This window comes from Rhinopithecus bieti, unplaced genomic scaffold (genome assembly GCF_001698545.2).
Source record: "Rhinopithecus bieti isolate Rb0 unplaced genomic scaffold, ASM169854v2 scaffold_26603, whole genome shotgun sequence".
NCBI lineage: Eukaryota > Metazoa > Chordata > Mammalia > Primates > Cercopithecidae > Rhinopithecus > Rhinopithecus bieti.
Window position 1 is genome coordinate 454,745 of NW_016812252.1, and position 27,777 is coordinate 482,521.

Consider the following 27,777-nt stretch of genomic DNA (forward strand, 5'->3'; position numbering starts at 1 on the left):
TGCCCAGGCTAGAGTACAGTGGCACGATCTCGGCTCACTGCAACCTCTGCCTCCCAGGTTCAAGTGATTCTTCTGCCTTAGCATCCCTAGTAGCTGGGACTACAGGTGCACGCCATCACACCTGGCTAATTTTGTATTTTAGTAAGGACAGGGTTTCACCATATTGGCCAGGCTGGTCTCGAACTCCTAACCTCGTGATCTGCCTGCCGTGGCCTCCCCAAGTGCTGGGATTGCAAGTGTGAACCACTGCGTCTGGCCTAGATTTTCTTTTTTTTTTTTTTTTCCTTTTTTTTTTTTTTTAATTATACTTTAAGTTCTAGGGTACATGTGCATAACGTGCAGGTTTGTTACATATGTATATTTGTGCCATGTTGGTGTGCTGCACCCATCAACTCGTCAGCACCCATCAATTCATCATTTATATCAAGATTTTTCTTTTTAATGAGTGTGTTTATGACCAATTAACCTTTGTTTTCTGTTTTAGTGGTAATCCTGTTTTTAATTTAAATTTTTCAATTGCAAAAGTATAACATGAATAATTGTTGCAGTAAATGAAAAAGCGCAAATAGGCTGGGCATGGTAGCTCACACCTGTAACCCTAGCACTTTGGGAGGCCTAGGCAGGCAGATCACTTGAGTCCAGGAGTTCGAGACCAGCCTGGGCAACATGGTGAAACCCCATCTCTACAAAAAATACAAAACTTAGCTGCGTGTGGTAGCACATGTCTGTAGTCCCAGCTATGAGGAAGGCTGAGGTGGGAGGATCGCTGGAGCCCGGGAGGTCGAGGCTGCCCTGAGCTGAGATTGTGCCACTGCATTCCACCCCGGTGACAGAGTGAGACCCAATCTCCCCCCAAAAAAAGAAAGGAAAAGAAAAAGTGCAAACATGATTAAGAAGAAAGTTACTGGTCTCTCCTTACCATCATAAGGGATTCAAAGTTAACAAACTTTTTGAATGCCCTCCAGGTTTATAAAAATATTTATAAACATATGATATGGGAATTAAAGGGGTTTTGGTTGTGTTTATTTCTGTGATTTGTCAAATGGTTTGTTTGTTAACAAAGGGATGATACTATATATATTGTTGTATAACTTGATTTATTCACTTTATAATACATGTTGGACAATCCTCTGGATTAGTAAATAGTAGACTTCCTTGAGGATTTTATTCTTTTTTTTTTTTTTTTTCCTGAGACGGAGTCTCGCTCTGTCGCCCAGGCTGGAGTGCAGTGGCCCGATCTTGGCTCACTGCGAGCTCGACCTCCCAGGTTCATGCCATTCTCCTGCCTCAGCCTCCCGAGTAGCTGGGACTGCAGGCGGCTGCCGCCATGCCTGGCTAATTTTTTGTATTTTTAGTAGAGATGGGGTTTCACTGTGGTCTCGATCTCCTGACCTCGTGATCCACCCGCCTCAGCCTCCCAAAGTGCTGGGATTACAGGCGTGAGCCACCGCGCCCGGCATTTTATTCTTTTTTTTTTTTTTTTTAATTATTTATTTAGAGGACAGGGTATTTGTCACCCTCACTAGTGCAGTGGCATGATCATAGCTCACTGTAACCTTCAACTCCTGGGCTCAAGCGATCCTCCTACCTCAGCTTCCCAAGTACGCCATCACTTCCAGCTAATTTTTATTTTTATTTCTACTTTTATAGAGATAGGGTCTTGCTATGTTGCCAGTGCTGGTCTTCAACTCCTGGCCTCAAGCAATCCTCCTGCTTTGGTCTCTCAAAGCACTGGAATTACAGGCACAAGCCACCATGCCAGACCAGAATTTAATTTTTAAAGGCAGAAATCACATGGAGTCAAATCTACCCACCAGTCATATGGAATATTATATATATATGGTTTTGTTTAGTAATTTATATGTATAGAATCTACATAGTAACAAATGGGAATTTCTACTTGTTCTTCCAATTTCCAGGTTATCGTATTTGTCTTCTGTAGATAATTTATCAGTTCTTTAATTTTTTTATGGTTGGTATTTCTCTGCAGCCCTTTATTTAATTTCTTCCTAAAAAATATCCAAGATAAATATCTTCATGCTTTATTTTTTTTTCAAGCATTATGCGTTACTCCTTTGTCAGTGGTCAGAAACCTAATAAAGTCATTGACATTTTATGTCCATGTGTTTTGCCACTTCTATCAGGTATCAAGCTTGATTGATTCTATTGTTTGCAGTTGTTATGTTCATGGAGAGGATTAATGGGCTTAATGACAGGTAGTATTTAATGTATGTACCTCATCCCACCGTACCTAGCACTGTCGTTCTCTTTTTCTTTCTTCTCCCCAGCAGGATTATATAGTTGAATTTGAGTACGTTAAATGTAATTATGACATGATTTTCCTTTAGATATATCTTGCTACACAGGTTAGGAGCTCGAGTAGAATGTTAAAGCAAAATCTGAAAAAAGGTGGCAGCTTTACATCTTTCTTTCCAAACTTTTTTCTTTCCTTTTTGCACTGGCTAAGACTCCCAGTACAATTTTAAATAGAAGTGATAAGGGCAAATGGGTTACTCAGGGTTCTCCAGAGAAACAGAGCCAATAGGATACAATATGTATATCTAGATCTATATTATCACATATAAATAAGCAAAAAATATAGAAGATTTATTATAAGAAATTGACTTATATGATTATGGAGGTGGGCAACTGGAGACCCAAGAGAGCCAGTGGTTGAGTTCCAGTCTGAATCTGAAAGCCTGAGAACTAGGAATGCCAGTGGGTGTAGTTCCCATCTGAAGGCTGGTAGGCTTGACACCAGGAAGAGCCAGTGTTTCATTTAAGAGTCCCTAGGCAGGAAAAAAAGCCAATGTCCCAGTTACAAGGCAGTCAAGCAGGAAGAATTCTGTCTTACTTGGGGAGGGTCAGTCTTTGTTTTCTTCAAGTATTTAGCCAGTTGAATGAGGCTAGCCTACATCAGGGAGGGCAATCAGCTTTACCCAGTCTACTGATTACAATGTTAATCACATCCAAAATCACCCAGAATGATGTTTAACCAAATATCTCATTAGTAACACCCAGAAAAATGTTTGACCAAATATCAGGGCACCCTGTGACCTCATCAAGTTGACATGTAAAATTAACCATTATAGTAGACTTTTTTCTTTTCTTTTTTTTTTTTTTTTTTTTTGCCAAGACAGAGTCTCACTCTGTCACCCAGGCTGGAGTGCAGTGGCACAATCTCGGCTCACTGCAACCTCCGCCTCCCGAGTTCAAGTGATTCTCATGCCTCAGCATGCAGAATAGCTGGGATTATAGGTGCCTGCCACCACACCCAGCTAATTTTTGTGTTTTTAGTAGAGACAGGGTTTCACCATGTTGGCCAGGATAGTCTCGAACTCCTGACCTCAGGTGATCTGCCCACCTCATCCTCCCAAAATGCTGGGATTACAGGTGTGAGCTACCACACCCGGCCTGACATCTTGATTTTGTTCTTTATCTTAAAGGACAGCATTCATTCAGTCTTTCAACTTTAATTATAATGTTGTTGTTTTCATAGATTCCCCTTATTCAAGAAATTCTCTTCCTAGTTTGCTGAAAATTTTTACCCTTTAAGAAAAGTTGATTACTTTTCTGCATTTTTTGAGATGATTTTTGATTTGTATATTTTAATCCATTGGTTTTCTTTTTGTTTTCTTTTTTTTTTTGAGGCGGAGTCTTGCTGTGTCGCCCAGGCTGGAGTGCAGTGGCGCAATCTCAGCTCACTGCAAGGTCCGCTCCTGGGTTCATGCCATTCTCCTGCCTCAGCCTGCCTCAGCCTCCTGAGTAGCTGGGACTATAGGCGCCCGCCACCACGCCTGGCTAATTTTTTTATTTTTTTTTAGTAGAGACGGGGTTTCACCGTGTTAGCCAAGATGGTCTTGATCTCCTGACCTTGTGATCCACCCGCCTCAGCCTCCCAAAGTGCTGGGATTACAGGCATGAGCCACCTCACCTGGCATCCATTGGTTTTCAAAAGTTGAAAGCAGTCTTACTTTTCTGAAATAATGTTCACTTGGTCAAGATGTGTTAGCCTTTTTATACATTATTAAATTTGAGTTATTAATATTTTATTATGGATTTTATTGTCTCTGCTCATAAGGAAAATTGAGGAACATTGATATGTTGTTGACTTGTAATGTCTTTCTTTGATTTTGGTATTAGAATAATGTCAGTCTTATTTAATGAGTTGAGAAGCCTTCCCCTGCTTTATTTTCTGAACAAGTTTACGTGGAACTGATATTATTTATTCCTTAAATATTTGATAGAACTTACTCCATGCCATCTGAGCCTTAAGTTTCCTTTTTTTTTTTTTTTTTTTTTGGGAGGGGGTGCCGTTCTTTTGCCCCGCCTGGGGTGCAGTGGCCAGATCTCAGCTCACTGCAAGCTCCGCCTCCCGGGTTTACACCATTCTCCTGCCTCAGCCTCCCGAGTAGCTGGGACTACAGGCGCCTGCCACCTCGCCCGGCTAGTTTTTTTTTCTTTGTATTTTTTTAGTAGGGATGGGGTTTCACCGTGTTAGCCAGGATGGTCTCGATCTCCTGACCTCATGATCCACCTGTCTCGGCCTCCCAAAGTGCTGGGATTACAGGCTTGAGCCACCGCACCCGGCCTAAGTTTTCTTTATGGGAAGATTTTTAATTAGAAATTCAATTTACAGCCAGGCATCGTGGCTCATGCCTGTACTCCCAGAACTTTTGGGAGACTGAGATGGGTGGATCACCTGAGGTCAGGAGTTCGAGATCAACCTGACCAACCTGGTGAAACTGTCTCTACTGAAAATACAAAACTTAGCTGGGCATGGTGATGCATGCCTGTAATCCCAGCTACTTGGGATGCTGAGGCAGGAGAATCGCTTGAACCTGGGAGGCAGAGGTTGCGGTGAGCTGAGGTCACTCCATTGCACTCCAGCCTGGGCAGCAAGAGCGAAACTCCATCTCAAAAAAAAAAGAAAAAAAAAGAAAGAAAGAAATTCAAAAGTTATTTAATGGGTATGGTAGACAGATTTTCTGTTTCTTTTGTGTCAATTTTGGTAATTTTTGTCTTTCAGAGAATTTGTTTTGTTTTTGTTGTCTGGCATGAAGTTCATAGTAGTCCCTTATATTAGTTTTCTGTTGCTGGATAACAAAATACCATAAACTTAAAACAACATTTACTTACTAGCTCAGCAATCTAGGTATAGTTTGGCTACACTCCTTTTTGAAAGCTCTGAAAGAATCTGTTTCTGAACTGATTCAAGTTGTTGGCCCAGTTCTGTTCCAGTTCTGATTCAGGTTGTTGGCCCGGTTCTGATTGTAGGCCTGAGGTCTCCAATTCCCTGCTGGCTGTTGGCTGGGGTCTTCTCTCTGTAACTAGAGGCAGCTCTCAGATCTTTGCCCTGTGGCCCTAACTTTTAAGTCTGGAGAATTTCTCATGCATCAAATTTTCTCATGCTTTGACTCTTTTGCTAGGAAGAGCTGAGTGTCTTTTAAGGGTTCAACAAATAAATCAGGCTCACTGAGGATTATCTACCCTCCTTAACGCCGACAGTATCATATAGTATAACCTAATTACAGTAGTCTAATCCATCGTATTTGCAGTCTGAGAGATCATACAGGACACATGACTCTGTATGAGGTCTGTAACAGAAATCTCACGTGTTCAGTGTTGACTCACCACTCTGCCTCCCTGGCGCTTGAACGTCTTCCATCTCTGTGGGAGTGCTTGGAATTCTGTAGCATATAGCTTCCTGGTCAGTCTTTCCTCAGCCTTGTAGGGCTTTTTGTTTGTTTTTTGTTTTTGTTTTTTTAAAGACAGAGTCTTGCTCCGTCACCCAGGTTGGAGTGCAGTGGGTAAAACACAGCTCACTGCAACCTTGACTTCCTCGGCTCAAGAGACCCTCCTGCCTCAGACTCCTGTGTCTCTGGGACTATGGGCATGCACCATCACACCCAGCTAATTTTTTTTTTTTTACTTTTTATAGAGACGAGATTTCACTGTGTTGTCCAGGTTGACCTCAAACTCCTCGCTCAAGTGATCCTTCTGCCTCAGCCTCCCAAAGTGCTGGGATTTCAGGCATGAGCCACCAAGACTGGCTAGCCTTGTAGTGTTTTCGTCTTTCATGTATGCATCTTAATTATATTAAAGGCATCTAAGAGTCAGGCATCTTCTGACTCTTAGAGACTGTATGAATTGCACCTTTTTTTCTCCTCTTTTTGTTTCTTTTCTCTCTTTTGCGTTGCCCCAGTCTCTGAACAGTATTGTGGCAATAGCAGCAGTGGTAGCAGTGACAGTGGCAGGAGCACTGGGGACAGGCAGAGCCTAAGACTCAGAGTTGAATGTCTGCTTCAATTATAGGAGTTGTGGACACCCTCCTAGTGTTTAGCATAGTGTTTAGCATAGTTGCAGGAAGTGTGGGTGAATAAAGCCTCAGCTTTCCAGTTGGGTAACAAGTAAAGTGGAGCCCCAGCCTACTAAAAAATACTTGGAACATTGCAGAGTGAGATAAGCTCAGGAAAGCAACTTCTTAAAGTTTTGTGTTTATAAGCTTATTTCTGAGCTGTGCATATGAGTATCTGCTCTTAACAGTCTACATGCTTTGAGAAGTGAACAGTGGCATATTCCATTACCCAAGTCTCAGACTGGTTAATGTGTAGTGCACACATGGGACAGATGCAAATAGCCCTACAAGAAGACTTGAAAACTGAACTGGTATCGGAACTGCAGCTCACAGAAGGCTCATGGAAACTTGAAACTGTTGAACCTAACTATGGTCCCCTAAAACAAAAATATCAACATTCTCCATAGGATATAAACAAGACCCAGTGTCTCATAACATAATAGACAAAATATCTGGAATACAATTCAAAATTAGTTGACACATAAAGAATGAGGAAAATCTGAAGTTGTGTGGACAATGATAGTTCAGTAAGCATCAGTGACAAGATGACACAGATGTTGGAATTATCTTACAAAAACATTAAAGCAGTTATGAAAATGCTATAACAACTAAGGACAAATACAATAGGAGGGACTGGAAAGGGAGAAAGTTTCAGCCATTAAATAGAAGATATAAGGAGGAATCAAATGGAAAATTCAGAACTAAAAAATATAATAACTGAAATTTAAAAATACACTGAATGGACCCAATAGCAGAATGGTAATGAGAAAGGAGAGGGTCAGTGAACTTAAAGATTAATCAATACAAATTTTCTAGTTTAAAAGAGTAAAATGGGAGAAAAATTTGATAGAGCCCCAGGAATCTGTGAGAAAATACCAGAAAGTCTAACATTTGTGCAATCTGACTTTGAGAAAAAGAAGAGCAAAAGTACAGTTCAGGAAGACTACTTAAGGAAATAATCACAGGAAACTAGATTATTGGCAAAGTCAGCAAAAGACAGAAACACAAATTCAAGAAGCCCAAGAGAAATACAAGTGCAGACATATCCTGTATCACACGTATCAGTCATACATCATAATTCCCCATAGCCTAGTTATATAGATCGCAGGACTCCTTATCTATTAAAGTGTATAACCCAAGGAAATTGTATCTTTGATCTTAAACATTAAAAAAAAATATTTAGGGAGTATAAATGCAGATTTCTTACATGCATATATTGCATAATAGTGAAGTCTGGGCTTTTAGTGTATTCATCACCCAAATACTGAACGCTATGCCCAACAGGTAAATTTTCAACCCTCACACCCCAACCCCTACTCCCCACTTTCCCTGTATCTTCCTCTTTTATCTTCTTTCAGTGCCTGGAACACTAAATATTTGTGTAATGAATGAATACATTTTAACATAACTGTCTCTAACATTTTATCCTTAGTTTAAGGTCACACAGTATTCTTCTCATAAGTCAGAACAAAGCTACCTTCTTACAAATTGTGACATAATAAAGAATATATGTTTGGTCTCCGCCCTGACTTTTGGCACAGAGCTCCTTAAGTCCCTTGTCATTTCCTGAGTGATAGGAGCATCTATTATTTTAATGGTTTGATCTAGTCTCAGTGTCCTGACAAAAGAGCTTTCAAGACCCATGGAATCTGGGTAATGATAGGAGTGTCTTTTTGTATACTGACAAGATGAATGGCAACTTAAAGCCCCTGGATAGTTTCAGGATGGAGCCGGTTGCCAGAGAAACCAACCACGTGAATAGAGGATTGGAACATTCAGCCCCACACCGGGACTTCTGGAATGGGGAGGGAGGATAGAGACTGACTTAACAGTGGCCAGTGACTTAATAACCATACCTACTTAATGGAGCCTCCATAAAAACCCTAAATAATGGGGTTTGCAGGGCTTTTGGGTTAGTGAATATATCCACATGCTGAGAGGATAGTGCAGTCAAATTCCATGGGGACAAGCTCCTGCACTTGGTACCCTTCTGGACCTTGAAGAACATATATATACCTTTTCATTTGGCTATTTATTTCTGTCCTTTGTAATATCCTTTATAATAAATGGATAAATGTGTTTCCCTGAGTTTTGTGAGCCATTAGAGCAAATTGAACCTGAGGAAGGCTTTTATGGGAACCCTCGATTGATCAGAAGTACAAATAATAACCTGGGATTTGCAATTGTCATCTGAATTGGAAGTCAGTCTTAGGGAACTAATGCCATAATCTGGTAGCATCTGCATTAAGTCCAGGTAGCATCAAATTGAATTGTAGGATACTCAATTGGTGTCCAGAGAGTTAGATAATTGGTTGTTGTAGGAAAAACCCTCACATTTGGTGTCTGAAGTGTATGAAGGTAGAAGAGACAGTTTTTCCCTTTTACAAATGATCAAGGCTGGGAAATTCCCAAAACATGAGAATTTCCACCCATTCATGCTACTGATCTTTTTTTGTGTCTAATATCTAAGGGCAAAAATGTAGTGGATTTTGGCCATATTGTGGAACAAGAAGGAAATTAAAATGTTGATGTGAAAAAAATTCATATCTTATTCAACACAGAACATTTTTAATTGGTGAGTATAGGAATGCAGTCTGTGTGTTGGCTTGGCACCTCCCTGCTGTAGCACAGTGGCAAGTCCTTTGCATGACAAAGCCTGACTTCTTTTGCTCTCCTAATGTTCTGGGGCTTGTGAAGAAGTGTTTCCATGAAAATTTATTAAAGTTGGATAATAAAACATGTAACTGTATAAAGCATGGTTATTATTTTTTTTTTATTTTTGAGACAGGGTTTCACTCTGTCACCCAGGCTGGAGTGCAGTGACGCGTCTCGGCTCACCACAGGCTCCGGCCCCAAAGCTCAAGGGATCCTTCCACCTCAGGCTCCTGAGTAGCTGGGATCATAGGCGCACACCAGCACGCCCGGCTATTTTTTTGTGTTTTGAGTAGAGAGGAGATTTTGCCATGTTGCCCAGGCTGGTCTCGAACTCCTGAGCTCAAGTGATCTGCCCACCTCGACCTCCCAAAGTGTTGCTATTACAGGTGTGAACTACTGTGCCAGGCTTTAAAGCATGATTAATTATACTTTAAAATGCTTTACTTCTCAAGATTAAAGAAGATCCAGCTCAAACTTCAGGAAATGGGACAATTTTTATAAAATTTCATGTGATACAAATTTAGAGAATGGATTTTGCTACTGCTTTTCTGAAAACAAAACTTTTAATGCTTTTTTTTTTTTTAAATGGGAGATTCTAAATTCAGAGAACAAAATTTTTAGCATCATTATAAAGTTGGGTCTTTTTTCCTACTCTTGTTTCTTTTTAACCATTTGTCACCTTTAATAATTTTGGCAAAGTACACAGAGATTTCTCAAGCAGAACTGATCTTAATGACTTGGCCTGAAATAAATCATACTTTGACTATTAAATAATGATACTTATTTTCAACAATTTTTTTTCAGAATGTGCAGGGTCTTTTCTTTTTTTTTTCAATTGTCACCATGCTCAAGTTAGGTTAGTTCTTTACTGTTATTCTTTCCCAGATCACATTCTTTGTTGTAGCTGTTCACAGGTGGTATGGGACTTTTTTTTAGCCCATTATAATTGAGGGTTTTGTTTTTGTTTTTGTTTTGTTTTTTGAGCTTTTATAGCAGCTCATTCCTAATTCTACTTCATTTCCTATACCTGAGTTTTGCCAGAAGTTTTTGGATGCAGTTATAACTAGCATTCTGTTTTGTTTCGTTTTTAAATAGTAGCTAACATTTATTGAGCCTTTATTATATGGTGGGTACTTAATTTGTCTTTTATTTCTCAATGTCTTTATCAACAGAACATTGAAAAATAATCATCTGTAAAATTCATAATTTTCTGCATAAATTATATTTAAATGCCATATTAAAAAGGTGACAAATTCGTGTAAGATTACCGAGAGTAAGAATTGAATACCATTTTAATCCTGATATTCCTATCTTATAACCTCCCATACAACAGATGCAAAATATATTTTATGTATGTTTTGTTTTATTTGTGATTTACCAAATCTTATTTTACAGATTATTTGAGGTGAGACTACACCCTCTCACACAGTCTTTGTGTGTATTTGTCTCTCTCTCTTAAATAGCACATACAGTATACACAGTTTTGACTTAAAAAAAAAATAGAAGATAGTTAATTGACAGGAAATAAGACAAAAAAAAAACCACCCAGTAGCAAGGTTCCCAGTAGGCAGGTATATAATATTAGATCCTGTGTAATTATTTGCTTGATGTGGGCTACATATTTGGCTGTCTGCTTGCCCTACAACTAGTGGACAAGGCAAAGAGAAAACATGATCAGTTATAATATTCAGAATCTCATAAGATAAAACAAACTAGTTATTTATGAGTTTGTAGCATATTTCAATACTGTAAATTGAGAGAGATATGCTTAGGGAATCCTTATGAATGAGACACAGTGCGTAATGTAGTGAGCACCAACACCTCTGACAACATCATATTATAGTAGGTAAAATAATGCTTCTCATCTCTCTTATAATGTCTTTCACTAGGTAGACATAAAATATATTGACAGTGTAATCTGGAAAAGGTCATTCTAGAAGAGACCAGATTAATTCAGTCTTAGTACTGTATTCAGTCATTTGATGGTTTATCTTTAATTGAATCATATTTGGACTTCCTAAATAAATAGCGTGTTTTTCAGGAAATTCTGTATGCATATTTTTATTCAAAACTGGATTTGGGAATGATTAGGCAGTGGAGTCTTTGTTGTGTTCATTTAACGTCAAATAAGATCAAAGTGTCTCTCTCTCTCTCTCTCTCTCAATATATATATATATGCACACATGGATCATCAACTGAGCTTAGAGTAACATTAAAATCATCTTGGCTGGGTGTGGTGGCTCACACCTATAATCCCAGCACTTTGGGAGGCCAAGGCAAGTGGGTCACCTGAGGTCAGGAGATGGAGACCAGCCTGACCAACATGGTGAAACCCCATCTATACTAAAAATACAAAAAAATTAGCCGGGCGTGGTGGCAGGCGCTTATAATCCCAGCCACTCGGGAGGCTGAGGCAGGAGAATTGCTTGAACCTGGGAGGCACAGGTTGCAGTGAGCCGAGATCATGTCATTGCACTCCAGCGTGGGCAACGAAAGCAAAACTCCCTCTAAAAAAAAAAAAATTATGGATATGAAGTTTCTAAGCAGAAATCATGTGTGAATAGATGGCACCGCCCTTTCCCCCACTCACCTTTCATGAACATGTGTGGAGTGTTAGTTGCCAATGAAATCACTTTCATTTTCCCAAAAAGTAGCTTAAACAGGGCTTTAAAAATTTTTTGTAGTTTGCAGACTGATTATCTCTTTGGAGAGTAAATGGTAATAGAAGTTTTCAGCAGTAAAAGGTAAGAAATCTTATAGTAACAAAATAGTCTTTTCTTTATTTTCTTTCTTTCATTTATTTTCTTTCTTTTTTCTTTCTGAATGAGGCAGGGTCTTGCTCTGTCACCCAGGCTGGAGTGCAGTGGCACAATCTCTGCTCACTGCAACCTATGCTTCTTGGGCTCAGGCGATCCTCCCACATCAGCCTCCCAAGTAGCTGTGAGTATGGGTGCATGCCACCACACCTGACTAATTTTTGTATTTTTTTGTAGAGATGGGCTTTCACCGTGTTGCCCAGGTTAGTCTTGAACTCCTGTGCTCAAGGGATCTGCCTGCCTTGGCTTCCCAAAGTGCTGGGATTACAGGTGTAAGCCACCTCACCCAGCCTGAAATAGTAATTTTATATTTGAAAACAGTCAGTCATGGTGCTGGCCTGCCTGAAAACATTTGGGATGGAGAAGAAGCAGATAATTAGGTTTATCCAGGATACAGACTTCCAGATGAGTGGGATGCGAGAGAGGCATTTGCAGATAATTTTGGTGAGAGTGAAGGCAGACAAAACTATTAGAGAAGCAGAGAGAAAGAGGTGTTGGTTGTTGAAATAGTGATTTTAGTGATGGCTACAAAGTTTTCCTTTGGGAATGTATTAACAGTAAGTTGGAATGGGGTGGAATCTGAGTGGTGGATTTGGGTGGTTGGAAACTGAGATGTGATAATTAGTGATTTGGAGGTGCTAGGGTGTGGTGAAGTCAAATTCAGGGTGGGATCGTGGGATTGTGTGGCTGAAGGGAAGGAGAGAAGTACCCAGTTGGAGATTTTGAGGCCAAGGAACTCAGAAGTCAGATGGGTTGTTTGCATCAGGCATGTGGACCCTGCATCAACACCTCTTAGTGATTTTCTTCTCACTTAGTCTTCATCAGATTTGGGAAAGCAATTACTGGTATCTTGTCAGAAACTTGAAAAAGTGTACCACCTTTGCTTGATTCCCAAGTTTTTTTTTCTAGCCTAGATATTTCTTCAGGTCTCATTTTCTATTTTCACACTGTACATACACATTTCTTCCCCTACCCCCCTTTTTTGGTCAGTGTTTGCAGAGCAGATTGGGAATTTATATGAATTTAGTTTAAATGAATGGAATTTAGTTTAAATGTTGAGTATATAATGTCATACACAATTTTTGGTAATGTGTTTAAAGCTGTGAAATTATTTCTTCAGTCTTGAAAGACTTCTCTGGAGATGATACAGAGCTGATACAGAGCTGATACAGACATTGATGATGGAGCTGTTTCTTCATTGCTCAGGAGAAAATAATTGTTGGATGGTTCTTACAGGCAACTAAACTTTTATTTAGAGAAACAAAGTAATTAGGAATATGAGAAGTGAAGTGTGTCTTAATATGCCTTCACTTATTCCTATTCTATCTAGTATTCTATTTTAGCTGTGTAAAATACCACACTAGACCGGATACATGGTTGCTCATGCCTTTAATCCCATCACTTTGGGAGCCAAGGTGGGCAGATGGCTTGAGCTCAGGAGTTTGAGACCAGCGTGGCCAACATGATGAAACCCTGTATTTACTAAAAATACAAAAATTAGCCAGGCATAGTGGTACGCACCTGTAATCCCAGCTACTTGGGAGGCTGAGGTAGGAGGATCACTTGAACCTGGGAGATGGATGTTGCAGTTAGCTGAGATCATGCCTCCTCACTGCAGCCTGGGTGACAGAGTGAGACCTCATCTCCAAAACAAAACAAAACAAACTGTGCTAATGTAAGTTTCTCATAATTTAGATACTTTGCGTATAGCGCGTATAGCATTGGTAGTATAAAAGATTTCTTTTTTTTTTTTTTTTTTTTTTTTTTTTGAGGAACGGAGTCTGGCTCTGTCGCCAGGCTTGGAAGTGCAGTTGGCCGGATCTCAGCTCACTGGCAAGCTCCCGCCCCCTTGGGTTTTTCACGCATTCTCCTGCTCAGCTCGAGGCAGCTGGGACTAACAAAGGCACCTGTTGCCACCCGTGACGGCTTGGGTTTTTTATATTGTTAATTTTATTAAGTAGAGACGGGGTTTTCACCCAGTTTAGCCGGATGGCTTCACTCCTGACCGTCGTGATCCGCCGTCTCGGCCTCCCAAAGTGCTGGGATTACAGGCTTGAGCCACCGCGCCCGGCTGATACAAAGATTTTCTAAAAGTGCTGTTGTGTAAATCTTTCTTCATAATTTTCTTTAGTTCATAGTCTTTAGAAAAAAAATGAAAGTCCCTAGGCTTTTTGACTAATTTCTGGGAACACAGGGAAATACCATCTGAAGTAGTTCAGAGACATGGACTTAAAGAAAGGTTGCTTAAGGGTGTGACTACTTAATCCTGAAACTGCCTGCTTAAAGAAAGGGAGAAAAACCCAAATGGTTGTTTTAAAAAATAATACCTCATACAAAAATAGGCATATAGACCAATAGAACAGAATAAAGAGCCCAGAAATAAGGTTTGCACACCTGCGACCATCTGATCTTCAACAAAGTTGACCAAAACAAGCAGTGGGGAAAAGACTCCCTATTCAATAAGTGGTGCTGGGATAACTGGCAAGCCATATGTAGACGATTGAAGCTGGACCCCTTCCTTACATCATAAACAAAAGACAACTCAAGGTGGATTAAAGACTTAATGTAAATGTACACTTACATTTACTTTAAATGTAAAACCTCAAACTATAAAAACCCTGGAAGACAACCTAGGCAGCACCATCCTGCACTTAGGAATGGGCAAAAATTTTATGACAAAGACACCAAAAGCAATTGCAACAAAAGCAAAAATTGAGAAATGGGATCTAACTAAACTTAAGAGCTTCTGCAGAGCCAAAGAACCTATCAACAGAGTAAACAGCCCACAGAATGGGAGAAAATATTTGCAAATTATGCATCCAACAAGGTCTAATAGCCAGCATCTATAAGGAATTTAAACAAATTTATAAGAAAAAAAGACCGTTAAAAGTGGGCAAAGGACGTGAACAGACACTTTTCAAAAGAAGACATACATGCAGCCAAGAAGCATATGGAAAAAAGCTCAATATCACTGATCATTAGAGAAATACAAATCAAAATCACAGTGAGATACCATCTCACACCAGTCAGAATGGCTATTATTAAAAAGTCAAAAAATAAAGAGATGCTGGTGAGGTTGTGGAGAACACTTACACAGTTGGTGGGAGTGTAAATTAGTTCAACCATTGTAAAAAGCAGTATGGCAATTACTCAAAGAACTAAAAGCAGAACTACCATTTGACTCATCAATCCCATTACTGGGTATATACCCAGAGGAATAGAAATCATTCTACTATAAAGACACATGCATGCAAATGTTCATTGCAGCACTACTCACAATTGCAAAGACATGGAATTAATCTAAATGCCCATCAGTGACAGATTGGATAAAGAAAATGTGGTACATATTCACCATGGAGTACTGTGCAGCCATAAAAAAGAATGAGATCATGTCTTTAGGGAACATGGGTGAAGCTGGAGGCTGTTATCCTTAGCAAACTTATGCAGGAATAGAAAACCAAATGCTGCATGTTCTCACTTACAAGGAAGCTAAATGATGAGAACTTATGAACACAAAGAAGGAAGCAACAGAAAACTGGAGTCTACTTGAGGGTGAAGGGTGGACGTGGGAGAAGAGCAGAAAAGATAACTATTGGGTACTAGGCTTAATACCTAGATGATGATATCTATATAACAAACCCCTGTGACAACAGCTTACCAATGTAACGAACTTTCACATGTACCCCCAAACCTAAAATGAAAGTTTAAAAAAAAAGCAAAAAAATTTTGTATTTTCATTCATGGTTTCGTTTAATGAGTTTTGGATTGACTGTGGCCATTTTGCTGTTATGTCTGTATAGGGTCTTACATTTAGACATCCAGCCATTTTATGATACTTTCTGGGATATTTTTAAATATTTAAAGGTAACATTATATAACATAAAATAAAAAATTATTGATTTTAGTATTTGTCCCCCTTTAATCAAAGGAGACAATAATCACCAATATTCCAGCTATCCACTATAAACTACTACCTTTTTTTTTTTGAGATGGAGTCTCACTGTGTCGCCCAGGCTGGAGTGCAGTGGTGCAATCTCGGTTCACTGCAACCTCTGCCTCCCAGGTTCAAGCAATTCTTCTGCCTCAGCCTCCCGAGCAGCTGGGACTACAGGTATGCGCCACCATGCCCAGCTAATTTTTGTATTTTTAGTAGAGACAGAGTTTTACCATGTTGGCCAGGATGGTCTCGATCTCTTGGCCTTATGATCTTGCCCACCTCGGCCTCCCAAAGTGTTGGGATTGCAGGCGTGAGCTACCATGCCCAGCCTATAAACTACTTTTATTTGTATTCTTCACACAGTTTACAAGGTGAACATGCCTCTTTTTTTTTTTTTTTTTTTTTTTGAGACAGAGTCTTGCTCTGTCGCCCAGGCTGGAATGTAGTGGTACAGTCTTTACTCACTGCAACCTGCTTCCTGGGTTCAAGTGATTCTCCTGCTCAGCCTCTTGAGTAGCTGGGATTACAGGTGCTCTCCACCACACCCAGCTAATTTTTGTATTTTTAGTAGAGATGATGTTCCACCACGTTGGCCGGACTGGTCTTGAACTCTTGACCTCAAGTGATCCACCCGCCTCAGCCTGCCAAAGTGCTGGGATTACAGGTGTGAGCCACTGCACCTGGCCGTGCCTTTGATAGTATTTTGCTATAGTTTAGTATTTTGATAGTATTTTGTGTTACACTGTTTTTCATTTAAGTTACATCGTAAATCAACTTTTTCTTTGTATACAGCATAGACTTCACAATGAATTGAAAGTAAGAGACAAAGGTGACTGAGTGGCTGCTGGTACCATTGTCACTGTGGTAGAAAGAACATGAGTGATTATGGTTAGTTAGCTTCTAAGGTAGATTTTTGTTTGAGTTTGATTTTAGAGAGACTTGCACAGGTTTATAGCCTGCTGGAGGAAGATTTTTCCAATGCAGAGGAGCAAAGGAGCAACATCTCAGTACTTGGGGAGCTGGAGCAATATGGGACCAGGAGACTTGAATAGAAGGATTACACCTTTTTCTGGAGTTGAAGGGAATTAGGTCATGTGTTCAGATGTAAATTCCTAGTGACCTGAGGATTTACTGCAACTACTTTTAGTATCCTTTGTAACCCCGTTACTTGAATATTTATCATATTATTATAATCCATGTGCGTTTAGAATAACCAATTTTTTTCTTTCAGCTTAAGTTTTTTCAAAAGAAAAGTTTCAAATATACACAAAAGTAGAATAGTATAATGAACCTCCATTAACCCATCATCCAGCTTCAAAAGTTATTCTGATACCTTTTTAATAATATTTCTTTAGCTTTTAATCATTTAAAAATATTTAACTCTCTAATCCATCTGTGTTTATTTTGCTGGAATTAGATAAAATACTATTTATTAAGTCAGTAATCTTTTTTTATTATATCTCTGGCCTACTAACCTACAGTTTTATTTATGCCAGCATAACATAGTTTTAATTATTTTAATAGGTTTTAAACTCATAATTATAAATATTTATAATTAAAATTGCTGATTACCTCAGTATTTAAAATTTTATATTACTGTTTAAATATATTTTAGTATCTGTAGATGAAGTGTGTGGATATTCTTGGGTATGTATCTTCCTTTTCAAATATTGAGGTAAGTAACTCTTAACTAGCCAAAAAAGCTTTGTTGATAAGCTTTTGAAAAATAAAAGATAAGCCTAAACAATTCCACATATGTATTCATTTATTTAGTAAATATTTATTGAGTAATATTGTGTGCCAGTATCACATCTGAATAAACTGGTATAAAAACTTTCTACCTTAAAAGTGTATCACTGGGTCAATCTCTGTTTACTACTGATTTTAGCTCTACTTTCCCCCTGACTTTTAAATTGGTGATAATTAGGTCTTATCTTTTAAAACACTGCAAATGAGTAAAATTGTCTGGGACATCTTATGCATGCCCTGTATCACTCTGGCCCTGGGCCTTTAGGGAAAAACAAAGGACAGTGATATATAGGATAATCATAGATATGGATAGAATATCTTTTGTTAGCTCTTGACTTAGTATGACAAAACCATAAATTATTTAGATGTAGAAAGAAACTTTGGAGCCATCTCATCCATTCATTCTTTCCTACACATAGAGAAGACAAGACCTCAAGTAAATGAAGTCAGTGGGTAAGCATATGATAGTATGCTTATACTTACTGTCTTGATTTCTTTAGACTTGTTTAAACCATTGAGCACCCTGGTATTTGGACCAATATGTGATTTTGTAGCTGGTTTACTTAGCAAGTGAAAAACAGATTAGACTATCTACAGTTTACTGAACAATAAAACTAGTTAATTACTGTCTAGTGGTTCTGTAGACAAGTAGGCTTTCTAAAACTTGCATGCTTATTCTTCCGGTATGTTCCTTCCTTCTCCAAAATAAAGATATTTTTAGTGTAGAAACAAACAAACAAACAAACAAAAAGAAGATGTTTTTAGTGGTACAGTATTAATGACTTCATATTTGTTTTTGTCTGCTTCATTACAGGTTCATGTCAGGGCTGGTCTTTTTCATGGTACTGAGCTCCTGTGTAAAACCATCGTAAGCTCAGAGGTATCAGGGAAAAATGATCATATTTGGAATGAACCACTGGAATTTGATATTAATATTTGTGACTTACCAAGAATGGCTCGATTATGTTTTGCTATTTATGCTGTTTTGGATAAAGTAAAAACGAAGAAATCAACGAAAAATATTAATCCCTCTAAATATCAGACCATCAGAAAAGCTGGAAAAGTGGTAATGATATACCAACTTCCGAGGATTGTTTTATGTAATGGAATAATTTTAAGACTGTTTGAAATAATTGAGTAATATAAGTTAAATTATATTAGATAACTTTCATCCTTAAAAACTGATTTTAAGAAGATAAGAAATTTTCATGTTTATGTCTTTAAGTTAATGCATTTATTTATGTTTATGTTTATGCATTTTTTTGCAATCTTGCTCCTTCTACCATGGATTTTTTTTTTGGCAGATTTATTTTATAAGTATTTTATTACATATGTAATACTTTAAAGAAGATATAAAGAATGATGATATTTGAAAAATTTACAGTTATGCAGTCTTTCAACTGAAATTTCATGTGACAGATATGTTTAAGAATTCAGAATTTTGTGCATTTTAGAAAGATCATTAATCGTAACTGACTTAACATATCATGTGGGGTCTGGGGCATAAATGCGTCATCAAACGTGTTAATATTTGGAGTGAAATATATGAATATTCATACTAAATGTGACTATCATTAGCTTTTTGTTATCTCTGGCCACTTTTTGCCATCACGTGAGCTATGAGCAAACCTTCAGTTTTTAGAGCTTCTCAGATTTTGAAATTATGGATATAAGAGGATGGACCTGTTGTCATACTTTCATCTTCCATGTTATGTTTTCAGTCAAGTGTTTTACTTTCTTCTAGCTTTTTGAAAACTTTTTGGTGGGGATGGGGACATTAATTTTATACGTTTTTAAAATCTAGTTACTATATTTATCTATATGAATTTGTGTTCTTTTATTCTTTTTTTCTTTTGAGACAGTCTCACGTTGTCGCCTGGGCTGGAGTGCAGTGGCACTATCTCTGCTCACTGCAACCTCCCGCCTCCCGGGATCAAGTGATTCTCCTGCCTCAGCCTCCCAAGTAACTGGGACTACAGGCGCCCGCTACCACACCCAGCTAACGTTTTGTATTTTTAGTAGAGACAGGGTTTCAACATGTTGGCCAGGCTGGTCTTGAACTCCTGACCTCGTGATTCACCCGCCTCAGCCTCCCAAAGTGCTGAGATTACAGGTGTGGCCACCGTGCCCGGCCGTGTTCTTTTATTCTTAACATAGGAATATAAGCATCTCCTCTGGTTATCATCATATAATCATCTAAAAATAATTTTTAGGCTAGGTGCAGTGGCTCATGCCTGTAGTCCCAACACTTTGGGAGGCTGAGGTGAGAGAATTGCTTGAGGACAGGAGTTGGAGACCAGTCTTGGCAACATAGTAAAATCCTGTCTCCAAAAAAAAAAAAAGTACTCTAAAAATAAAATAACTTTTAATGACTAAAAAGTCACAGAAGCGTTAGTTCCTTAGTATTTTTTTCTTCCCTGATATAGAATTATCCTCAAATAATTATAAGATGTTTGATTATAAGATTTTTGATATAATATGGCAAAATCAATCTATTTAAATGTTTATATAAAAGTCCTATCAGCTCAATGCCTCTTTTTAAGAGACATATTTATATACCTAGAGACATTATCTCCTTCCACATTGAGATTTATGTAGTCTGAAAGCTCTTAAAACATGTATTCTGATATTGTACGTATTTTCTTGGATTATTAAAAATTTCTCATTTTGGCTGGGCATGATGGCTCACACCTGTAATCCCAGCACTTTGGGAGGCTTAGGTGGGTGGATCACCTGAGGTCAGGAGTTTGAGACCAGCCTGGCCTACATGACAAAACCCCGTATCTACTAAAAAGGCAAAAATTAGACGGGTGTGGTAGCGGGTGCCTGTAATTCCAGCTACTCAGGAGGCTGAGGCAGGAGAATCTCTTGAACCTGGGAGGTGGAGGTTGCATGAGCTGAGATCATACCACCACTCCAGCCTGGGTGACAGAGTGGGACTCCATTTCAAAAAAAAAAGAAAAATCTCATTTTCGCAAGGCTGTTTAATCCATATTCTATTTTATTCATGTACTATTTTATTATGAATTGTTAATTGGGTTTTAAGGTTGTTCTTAAACATAATAAAGATATTGAGCATTTTTCTATGTATATCTTGTTCTCATTTTAGAAGATTATTTTGGAAATCGTTCAGAGCTTTCTAGAACTAACATTATTGAAACAAAGGNCTTTGTTGATAAGCTTTTGAAAATAAAAGATAAGCCTAAACAATTCCACATATGTATTCATTTATTTAGTAAATATTTATTGAGTAATATTGTGTGCCAGTATCACATCTGAATAAACTGGTATAAAACTTTCTACCTTAAAAGTGTATCACTGGGTCAATCTCTGTTTACTACTGATTTTAGCTCTACTTTCCCCTGACTTTTAAATTGGTGATAATTAGGTCTTATCTTTTAAAACACTGCAAATGAGTAAAATTGTCTGGGACATCTTATGCATGCCCTGTATCACTCTGGCCCTGGGCCTTTAGGGAAAACAAAGGACAGTGATATATAGGATAATCATAGATATGGATAGAATATCTTTTGTTAGCTCTTGACTTAGTATGACAAAACCATAAATTATTTAGATGTAGAAAGAAACTTTGGAGCCATCTCATCCATTCATTCTTTCCTACACATAGAGAAGACAAGACCTCAAGTAAATGAAGTCAGTGGGTAAGCATATGATAGTATGCTTATACTTACTGTCTTGATTTCTTTAGACTTGTTTAAACCATTGAGCACCCTGGTATTTGGACCAATATGTGATTTTGTAGCTGGTTTACTTAGCAAGTGAAAACAGATTAGACTATCTACAGTTTACTGAACAATAAAACTAGTTAATTACTGTCTAGTGGTTCTGTAGACAAGTAGGCTTTCTAAAACTTGCATGCTTATTCTTCCGGTATGTTCCTTCCTTCTCCAAAATAAAGATATTTTAGTGTAGAAACAAACAAACAAACAAACAAAAGAAGATGTTTTAGTGGTACAGTATTAATGACTTCATATTTGTTTTGTCTGCTTCATTACAGGTTCATGTCAGGGCTGGTCTTTTCATGGTACTGAGCTCCTGTGTAAAACCATCGTAAGCTCAGAGGTATCAGGGAAAATGATCATATTTGGAATGAACCACTGGAATTTGATATTAATATTTGTGACTTACCAAGAATGGCTCGATTATGTTTTGCTATTTATGCTGTTTTGGATAAAGTAAAACGAAGAAATCAACGAAAATATTAATCCCTCTAAATATCAGACCATCAGAAAAGCTGGAAAAGTGGTAATGATATACCAACTTCCGAGGATTGTTTTATGTAATGGAATAATTTTAAGACTGTTTGAAATAATTGAGTAATATAAGTTAAATTATATTAGATAACTTTCATCCTTAAAACTGATTTTAAGAAGATAAGAAATTTTCATGTTTATGTCTTTAAGTTAATGCATTTATTTATGTTTATGTTTATGCATTTTTTTGCAATCTTGCTCCTTCTACCATGGATTTTTTTTTTGGCAGATTTATTTTATAAGTATTTTATTACATATGTAATACTTTAAAGAAGATATAAAGAATGATGATATTTGAAAATTTACAGTTATGCAGTCTTTCAACTGAAATTTCATGTGACAGATATGTTTAAGAATTCAGAATTTTGTGCATTTTAGAAAGATCATTAATCGTAACTGACTTAACATATCATGTGGGGTCTGGGGCATAAATGCGTCATCAAACGTGTTAATATTTGGAGTGAAATATATGAATATTCATACTAAATGTGACTATCATTAGCTTTTGTTATCTCTGGCCACTTTTGCCATCACGTGAGCTATGAGCAAACCTTCAGTTTTAGAGCTTCTCAGATTTTGAAATTATGGATATAAGAGGATGGACCTGTTGTCATACTTTCATCTTCCATGTTATGTTTTCAGTCAAGTGTTTTACTTTCTTCTAGCTTTTGAAAACTTTTGGTGGGGATGGGGACATTAATTTTATACGTTTTAAAATCTAGTTACTATATTTATCTATATGAATTTGTGTTCTTTTATTCTTTTTTTCTTTTGAGACAGTCTCACGTTGTCGCCTGGGCTGGAGTGCAGTGGCACTATCTCTGCTCACTGCAACCTCCCGCCTCCCGGGATCAAGTGATTCTCCTGCCTCAGCCTCCCAAGTAACTGGGACTACAGGCGCCCGCTACCACACCCAGCTAACGTTTTGTATTTTAGTAGAGACAGGGTTTCAACATGTTGGCCAGGCTGGTCTTGAACTCCTGACCTCGTGATTCACCCGCCTCAGCCTCCCAAAGTGCTGAGATTACAGGTGTGGCCACCGTGCCCGGCCGTGTTCTTTTATTCTTAACATAGGAATATAAGCATCTCCTCTGGTTATCATCATATAATCATCTAAAATAATTTTAGGCTAGGTGCAGTGGCTCATGCCTGTAGTCCCAACACTTTGGGAGGCTGAGGTGAGAGAATTGCTTGAGGACAGGAGTTGGAGACCAGTCTTGGCAACATAGTAAAATCCTGTCTCCAAAAAAAAAAAAAGTACTCTAAAATAAAATAACTTTTAATGACTAAAAGTCACAGAAGCGTTAGTTCCTTAGTATTTTTTTCTTCCCTGATATAGAATTATCCTCAAATAATTATAAGATGTTTGATTATAAGATTTTGATATAATATGGCAAAATCAATCTATTTAAATGTTTATATAAAAGTCCTATCAGCTCAATGCCTCTTTTAAGAGACATATTTATATACCTAGAGACATTATCTCCTTCCACATTGAGATTTATGTAGTCTGAAAGCTCTTAAAACATGTATTCTGATATTGTACGTATTTTCTTGGATTATTAAAATTTCTCATTTTGGCTGGGCATGATGGCTCACACCTGTAATCCCAGCACTTTGGGAGGCTTAGGTGGGTGGATCACCTGAGGTCAGGAGTTTGAGACCAGCCTGGCCTACATGACAAAACCCCGTATCTACTAAAAGGCAAAATTAGACGGGTGTGGTAGCGGGTGCCTGTAATTCCAGCTACTCAGGAGGCTGAGGCAGGAGAATCTCTTGAACCTGGGAGGTGGAGGTTGCATGAGCTGAGATCATACCACCACTCCAGCCTGGGTGACAGAGTGGGACTCCATTTCAAAAAAAAAAGAAAATCTCATTTTCGCAAGGCTGTTTAATCCATATTCTATTTTATTCATGTACTATTTTATTATGAATTGTTAATTGGGTTTTAAGGTTGTTCTTAAACATAATAAAGATATTGAGCATTTTTCTATGTATATCTTGTTCTCATTTTAGAAGATTATTTTGGAAATCGTTCAGAGCTTTCTAGAACTAACATTATTGAAACAAAGGACATGTGCACGTTTACACCTTAAAGTTATTCTTAGCATATTTATGTAATTGTGTCTTTTTCAACAGCATTATCCTGTAGCGTGGGTAAATACGATGGTTTTTGACTTTAAAGGACAATTGAGAACTGGAGACATAATGTTACACAGCTGGTCTTCATTTCCTGGTAAGATTTACATTCTTATCCTTAGTGTTAAACAGTAACTAACTTTTGGCATGTGGACTAGTTAATTTTTTTTTATGAATCACCATTCTTTCAATTTAGTAAAATAAAATTATCATTTTGTATTATTATTTATTCTAAAACAGATTTACACAAATTATTTTAATATTATCATAAAATTACTTGTTTCTGAGTAGATTTCTTTACAAATTTTGTTTTGGTTTAAAATTGGCCTATATTTTATTTTATTATTTATTATTTTTTATTTTGTAGAGACAAGGTCTCGCTATATTGCCAAGACTGGTCTCAAAACTCCTGGCCTCAAGGGATCCTCCCAAAGTGCTGGGATTACAGGCATGAGCCACTGTTATTGGCCTGTATTTTAAATCATTATTTTAACAAGTTAGTATTTTAAACATACTTCCAACAAATAATGTACCATTATTTTGCTAGTAACAAGTTAACTCTAGTATTAACAAATTATTAATTTAACTCATTACAGATTGTCTAGTCTAACCATGGGACATAACTTTTAAGTTTTGTGATGGGTAGCTTTGTCTTTAAATCTTATGCATCTCCATATTTAGGAATGAAATCATCTAAATTTCTTTTTTTTTTTTTGAGACGGAGTTTCGCTCTTGTTGCCCAGACTGGAGTGGCAACAGACTGGAATGGCACGATCTTGGCTCACTGCAGCCTCCGCCTCCCAGGTTCAAGCGATTCTCCTGCCTCAGCCTCCCTAGTAGCTGGTATTTCAGGCATGTGCTACCACGCCCAGCTAATTTTGTATTTTTAGTAGAGTCGGGGTTTCTCCGTGTTGGTCAGGCTGGTCTTGAACTCCTGACCTCAGGTGATCTGCCCGCCTTGGCAACCCAAAGTGCTGGGATTACAGGTGTGAGCCACTGTGCCCGACCAAAATAGTCTAAACTTCTGACTCTTTCAGTCAGTGCTGCCAGGCACACAGTGGGGGAAACCTATTCCTGAATATATTTCTTATTTTAATGAATGTGTGTTGCTTGCAGCATTTTTTATCGTTTTTTTTTCCTTTTTCTTTTTTTTAAGAAATTCTCCTAAAGAACAGTGTCTTCTTTATAATAACCTTTGTTGCTCCTAATTGTGCTTTCTTCATTAGTAGAAGGAATATTCTCTGATTAGGGAGAAATAGTAAAAACACTTTTTTTTTTTTTTTTTTTTTTTTTTTTTTTTTTTTGAGACGGAGTCTTGCTCTGTCACCTGGGCTGGAGTGCAGTGGTGCAATATCTGCTCGCTGTAAGCTCCGCCTCCCAGGTTCACGCCATTCTCCTGCCTCAGCCTCCCGAATAGCTGGGACTACAGGTGCGTGCCACCGTGCCCAGCTAATTTTCTGTGTTTTTAGTAGAGACAGTATTTTACCGTGTTAGCCAGAATGGTCTTGATCTCCTGACCTCATGATCCACCCACTTCAGCCTCCCAAAGTGCTGGGATTATAGGCTTGAGACACCGCACCCGGCCTAAAATGCTTTTTCTTTAGTTGGCTTTATCCTGAAATTTGATGTAAGCGGAGCACCTTCCACACACCTTTATTTCTCAAATACTACTCAGAATACCCTCATCACATGAAGTAGATGGTTTTATTTCCATTTTTACAGATAAGTGAAGCTCAGAGAAAATAAGTGAGTCTTACATAGCTGTTTCAAACCTAGGATTTGAATGAAAGACTATTCAAATCTTCCCATTGGACTATACTGCTTTCTCAAATGTTGGCATTTTTAGTGTAAATCTTACATTGTAATAGTGGTTTTCTTTTTCTTTTTTCCTGTCTTTATAGTTTGTTGATATATCTAGTAAAGTTGTGAACTAATTTGAATTTGAATTTTTTAATTCATGGCTTTGTAAGTAACATTTGAAAATGTTCATGTACTAGCAATTGTCACCTGAAAAATTATTTTTGGATAATCATTTACTGACATATTTATAAACTCTTTGCAGTCTAATAGTGTGTGTGTATGTCCTTTTATTTTTATGCTCTCCAGCATGTACCTCTAGCAATTTTCATTAATTATGTTATTCCCCAAATGTAGGAGAGCTGTGTATATTTGACGTATTTCTTTTTGTTTGTTTGTTTGTTTGTTTGACTCAGGGCCTCACGTTGTCACCCAGGCTGGAGTGTAGTGCCTTGAACACAGCTCACTGTAGCTTGCCTTCCCGGGCTTAAGTGAGTCTCCCGCCTCAGCACCCCGAGTACCTGGGACTACAGGCATACACCACCACACCTGGCAATTTTTTTTTTTTTTTTTTTTGGTATTTTTTGTAGAGACAGGGTTTCGCCATGTTTCCCAGGCTGGTCTCGAACTCCTGAGCTCAAGTGAGCTCCTCCTCAGCCTCACAAAGTGCTAGGATTATAGGTATGAGCCACTGCTCCCAGCCTATTTGACATATTTCTTAGGAGGACCTAAACTTTCACAATACAATAAAATATAGCCCCAAAATACTGTATTTTCTTGAAAATCTTAATTTCGACTCACACATGTTCTCCAGAATCACCAACCAACTTGACTAGTATTTTAGTAAAATTAAAATTTTGGTGGTGTTAACTTGGCATAATACTATCAACCTGACTTCCTCTCTGAGAAAATGTGTGATGAAAAATAATAAATGAACAGAGTTAGTTCTGCATGTGTCAGCTCTAGAATTGTTACATTTAACCCAGTAGGGGCAAGCAAGAAGCAAAGAAACCATAAATAGTCTATCATCTAGAGTCCCTAGGTCATCATTATAAGGCATATAATCACATTTATTTTTTTTCCCTAACTTTCCGTAATTTTTTATGTATGGACTAGGAAATACAAATATGGATTCCTGTTTTTCTCCCTATACTTAACAGAAAATGGCACTTTTGGTATAATGTATAATGTTCTGCTCCTTGCTTTATTTACCATATCTACCTATATGGAGAACTGTTTCTTCCCCCCATGCCTGTACTACTATAATGAATAACCTTGCTTATGTACAGGTGTATATATGAGATAAATTCCTTAGAGGTGGGTTTGTTGATTCAAAGAATAGATAAATTTATAATTCTTATAATTACAACTTGCTCCCCAATAGAGTGTATCAATTTTTACTCTCCATGTGTAGTATATATGAATGCCTTTTTTTGCCAGATATGGTGGGTCACATGTATAATCCCAATGCTTTGGGAGACTTAGGCAGGAAGATCACTTGAGTCCAGGAGATTGAGACCAGCCTGGACAACATAGTGAGATTATGTCTCCCTATACACACAGAAAAAGAGTGCCTATTTTTCTGATCACTTTTGAACAAGGTTAAAGGATTACCTGTATATTTGGGGCTAATAAGTACTAAAATACTAAATTTGATTTCAGTTAGGTTGCATTTGATAGGACAAAAGTATAATAGTACCAGAGAGCAGAAGTATGAAACTGTAAATTGCTGAGAAATCAGCTCTAGAGGTGTATAAATTATTAGAACTGAGCCAGCTGCAGTAGTGTGTGTGCTTGTAGTCTCAGTTAACTCAGGAACTTGAGGCAGGAGGATTGTTTGGGGCTAGGAGCTTGTATCCAGTCTGGGCAGTGTAGCAAGACTCTGTCTCTAAAAAACAGCAAGATAAAAAAAAGAGTAGGCCGGGCGCGGTGGCTCAAGCCTGTAATCCCAGCACTTTGGGAGGCCGAGACGGGCGGATCACGAGGTCAGGAGATCGAGACCATCCTGGCTAACACGGTGAAACCCCGTCTCTACTAAAAAATACAAAAAAA

General features: G+C 38.0%; 1 protein-coding gene across 1 annotated transcript in view; it reads left to right on the forward strand.

Annotated features, from left to right (window-relative positions):
• PIK3CB (phosphatidylinositol-4,5-bisphosphate 3-kinase catalytic subunit beta) overlaps window positions 1–27,777 on the forward strand; it is a 195,695-nt gene that overhangs the window by 108,402 nt on the left and 59,516 nt on the right. Inside the window, 2 exon segments of the mRNA XM_017895819.1 lie at window positions 18,330–18,581; window positions 23,929–24,025. Coding sequence (XP_017751308.1) covers window positions 18,330–18,581; window positions 23,929–24,025 — 349 coding nt within the window.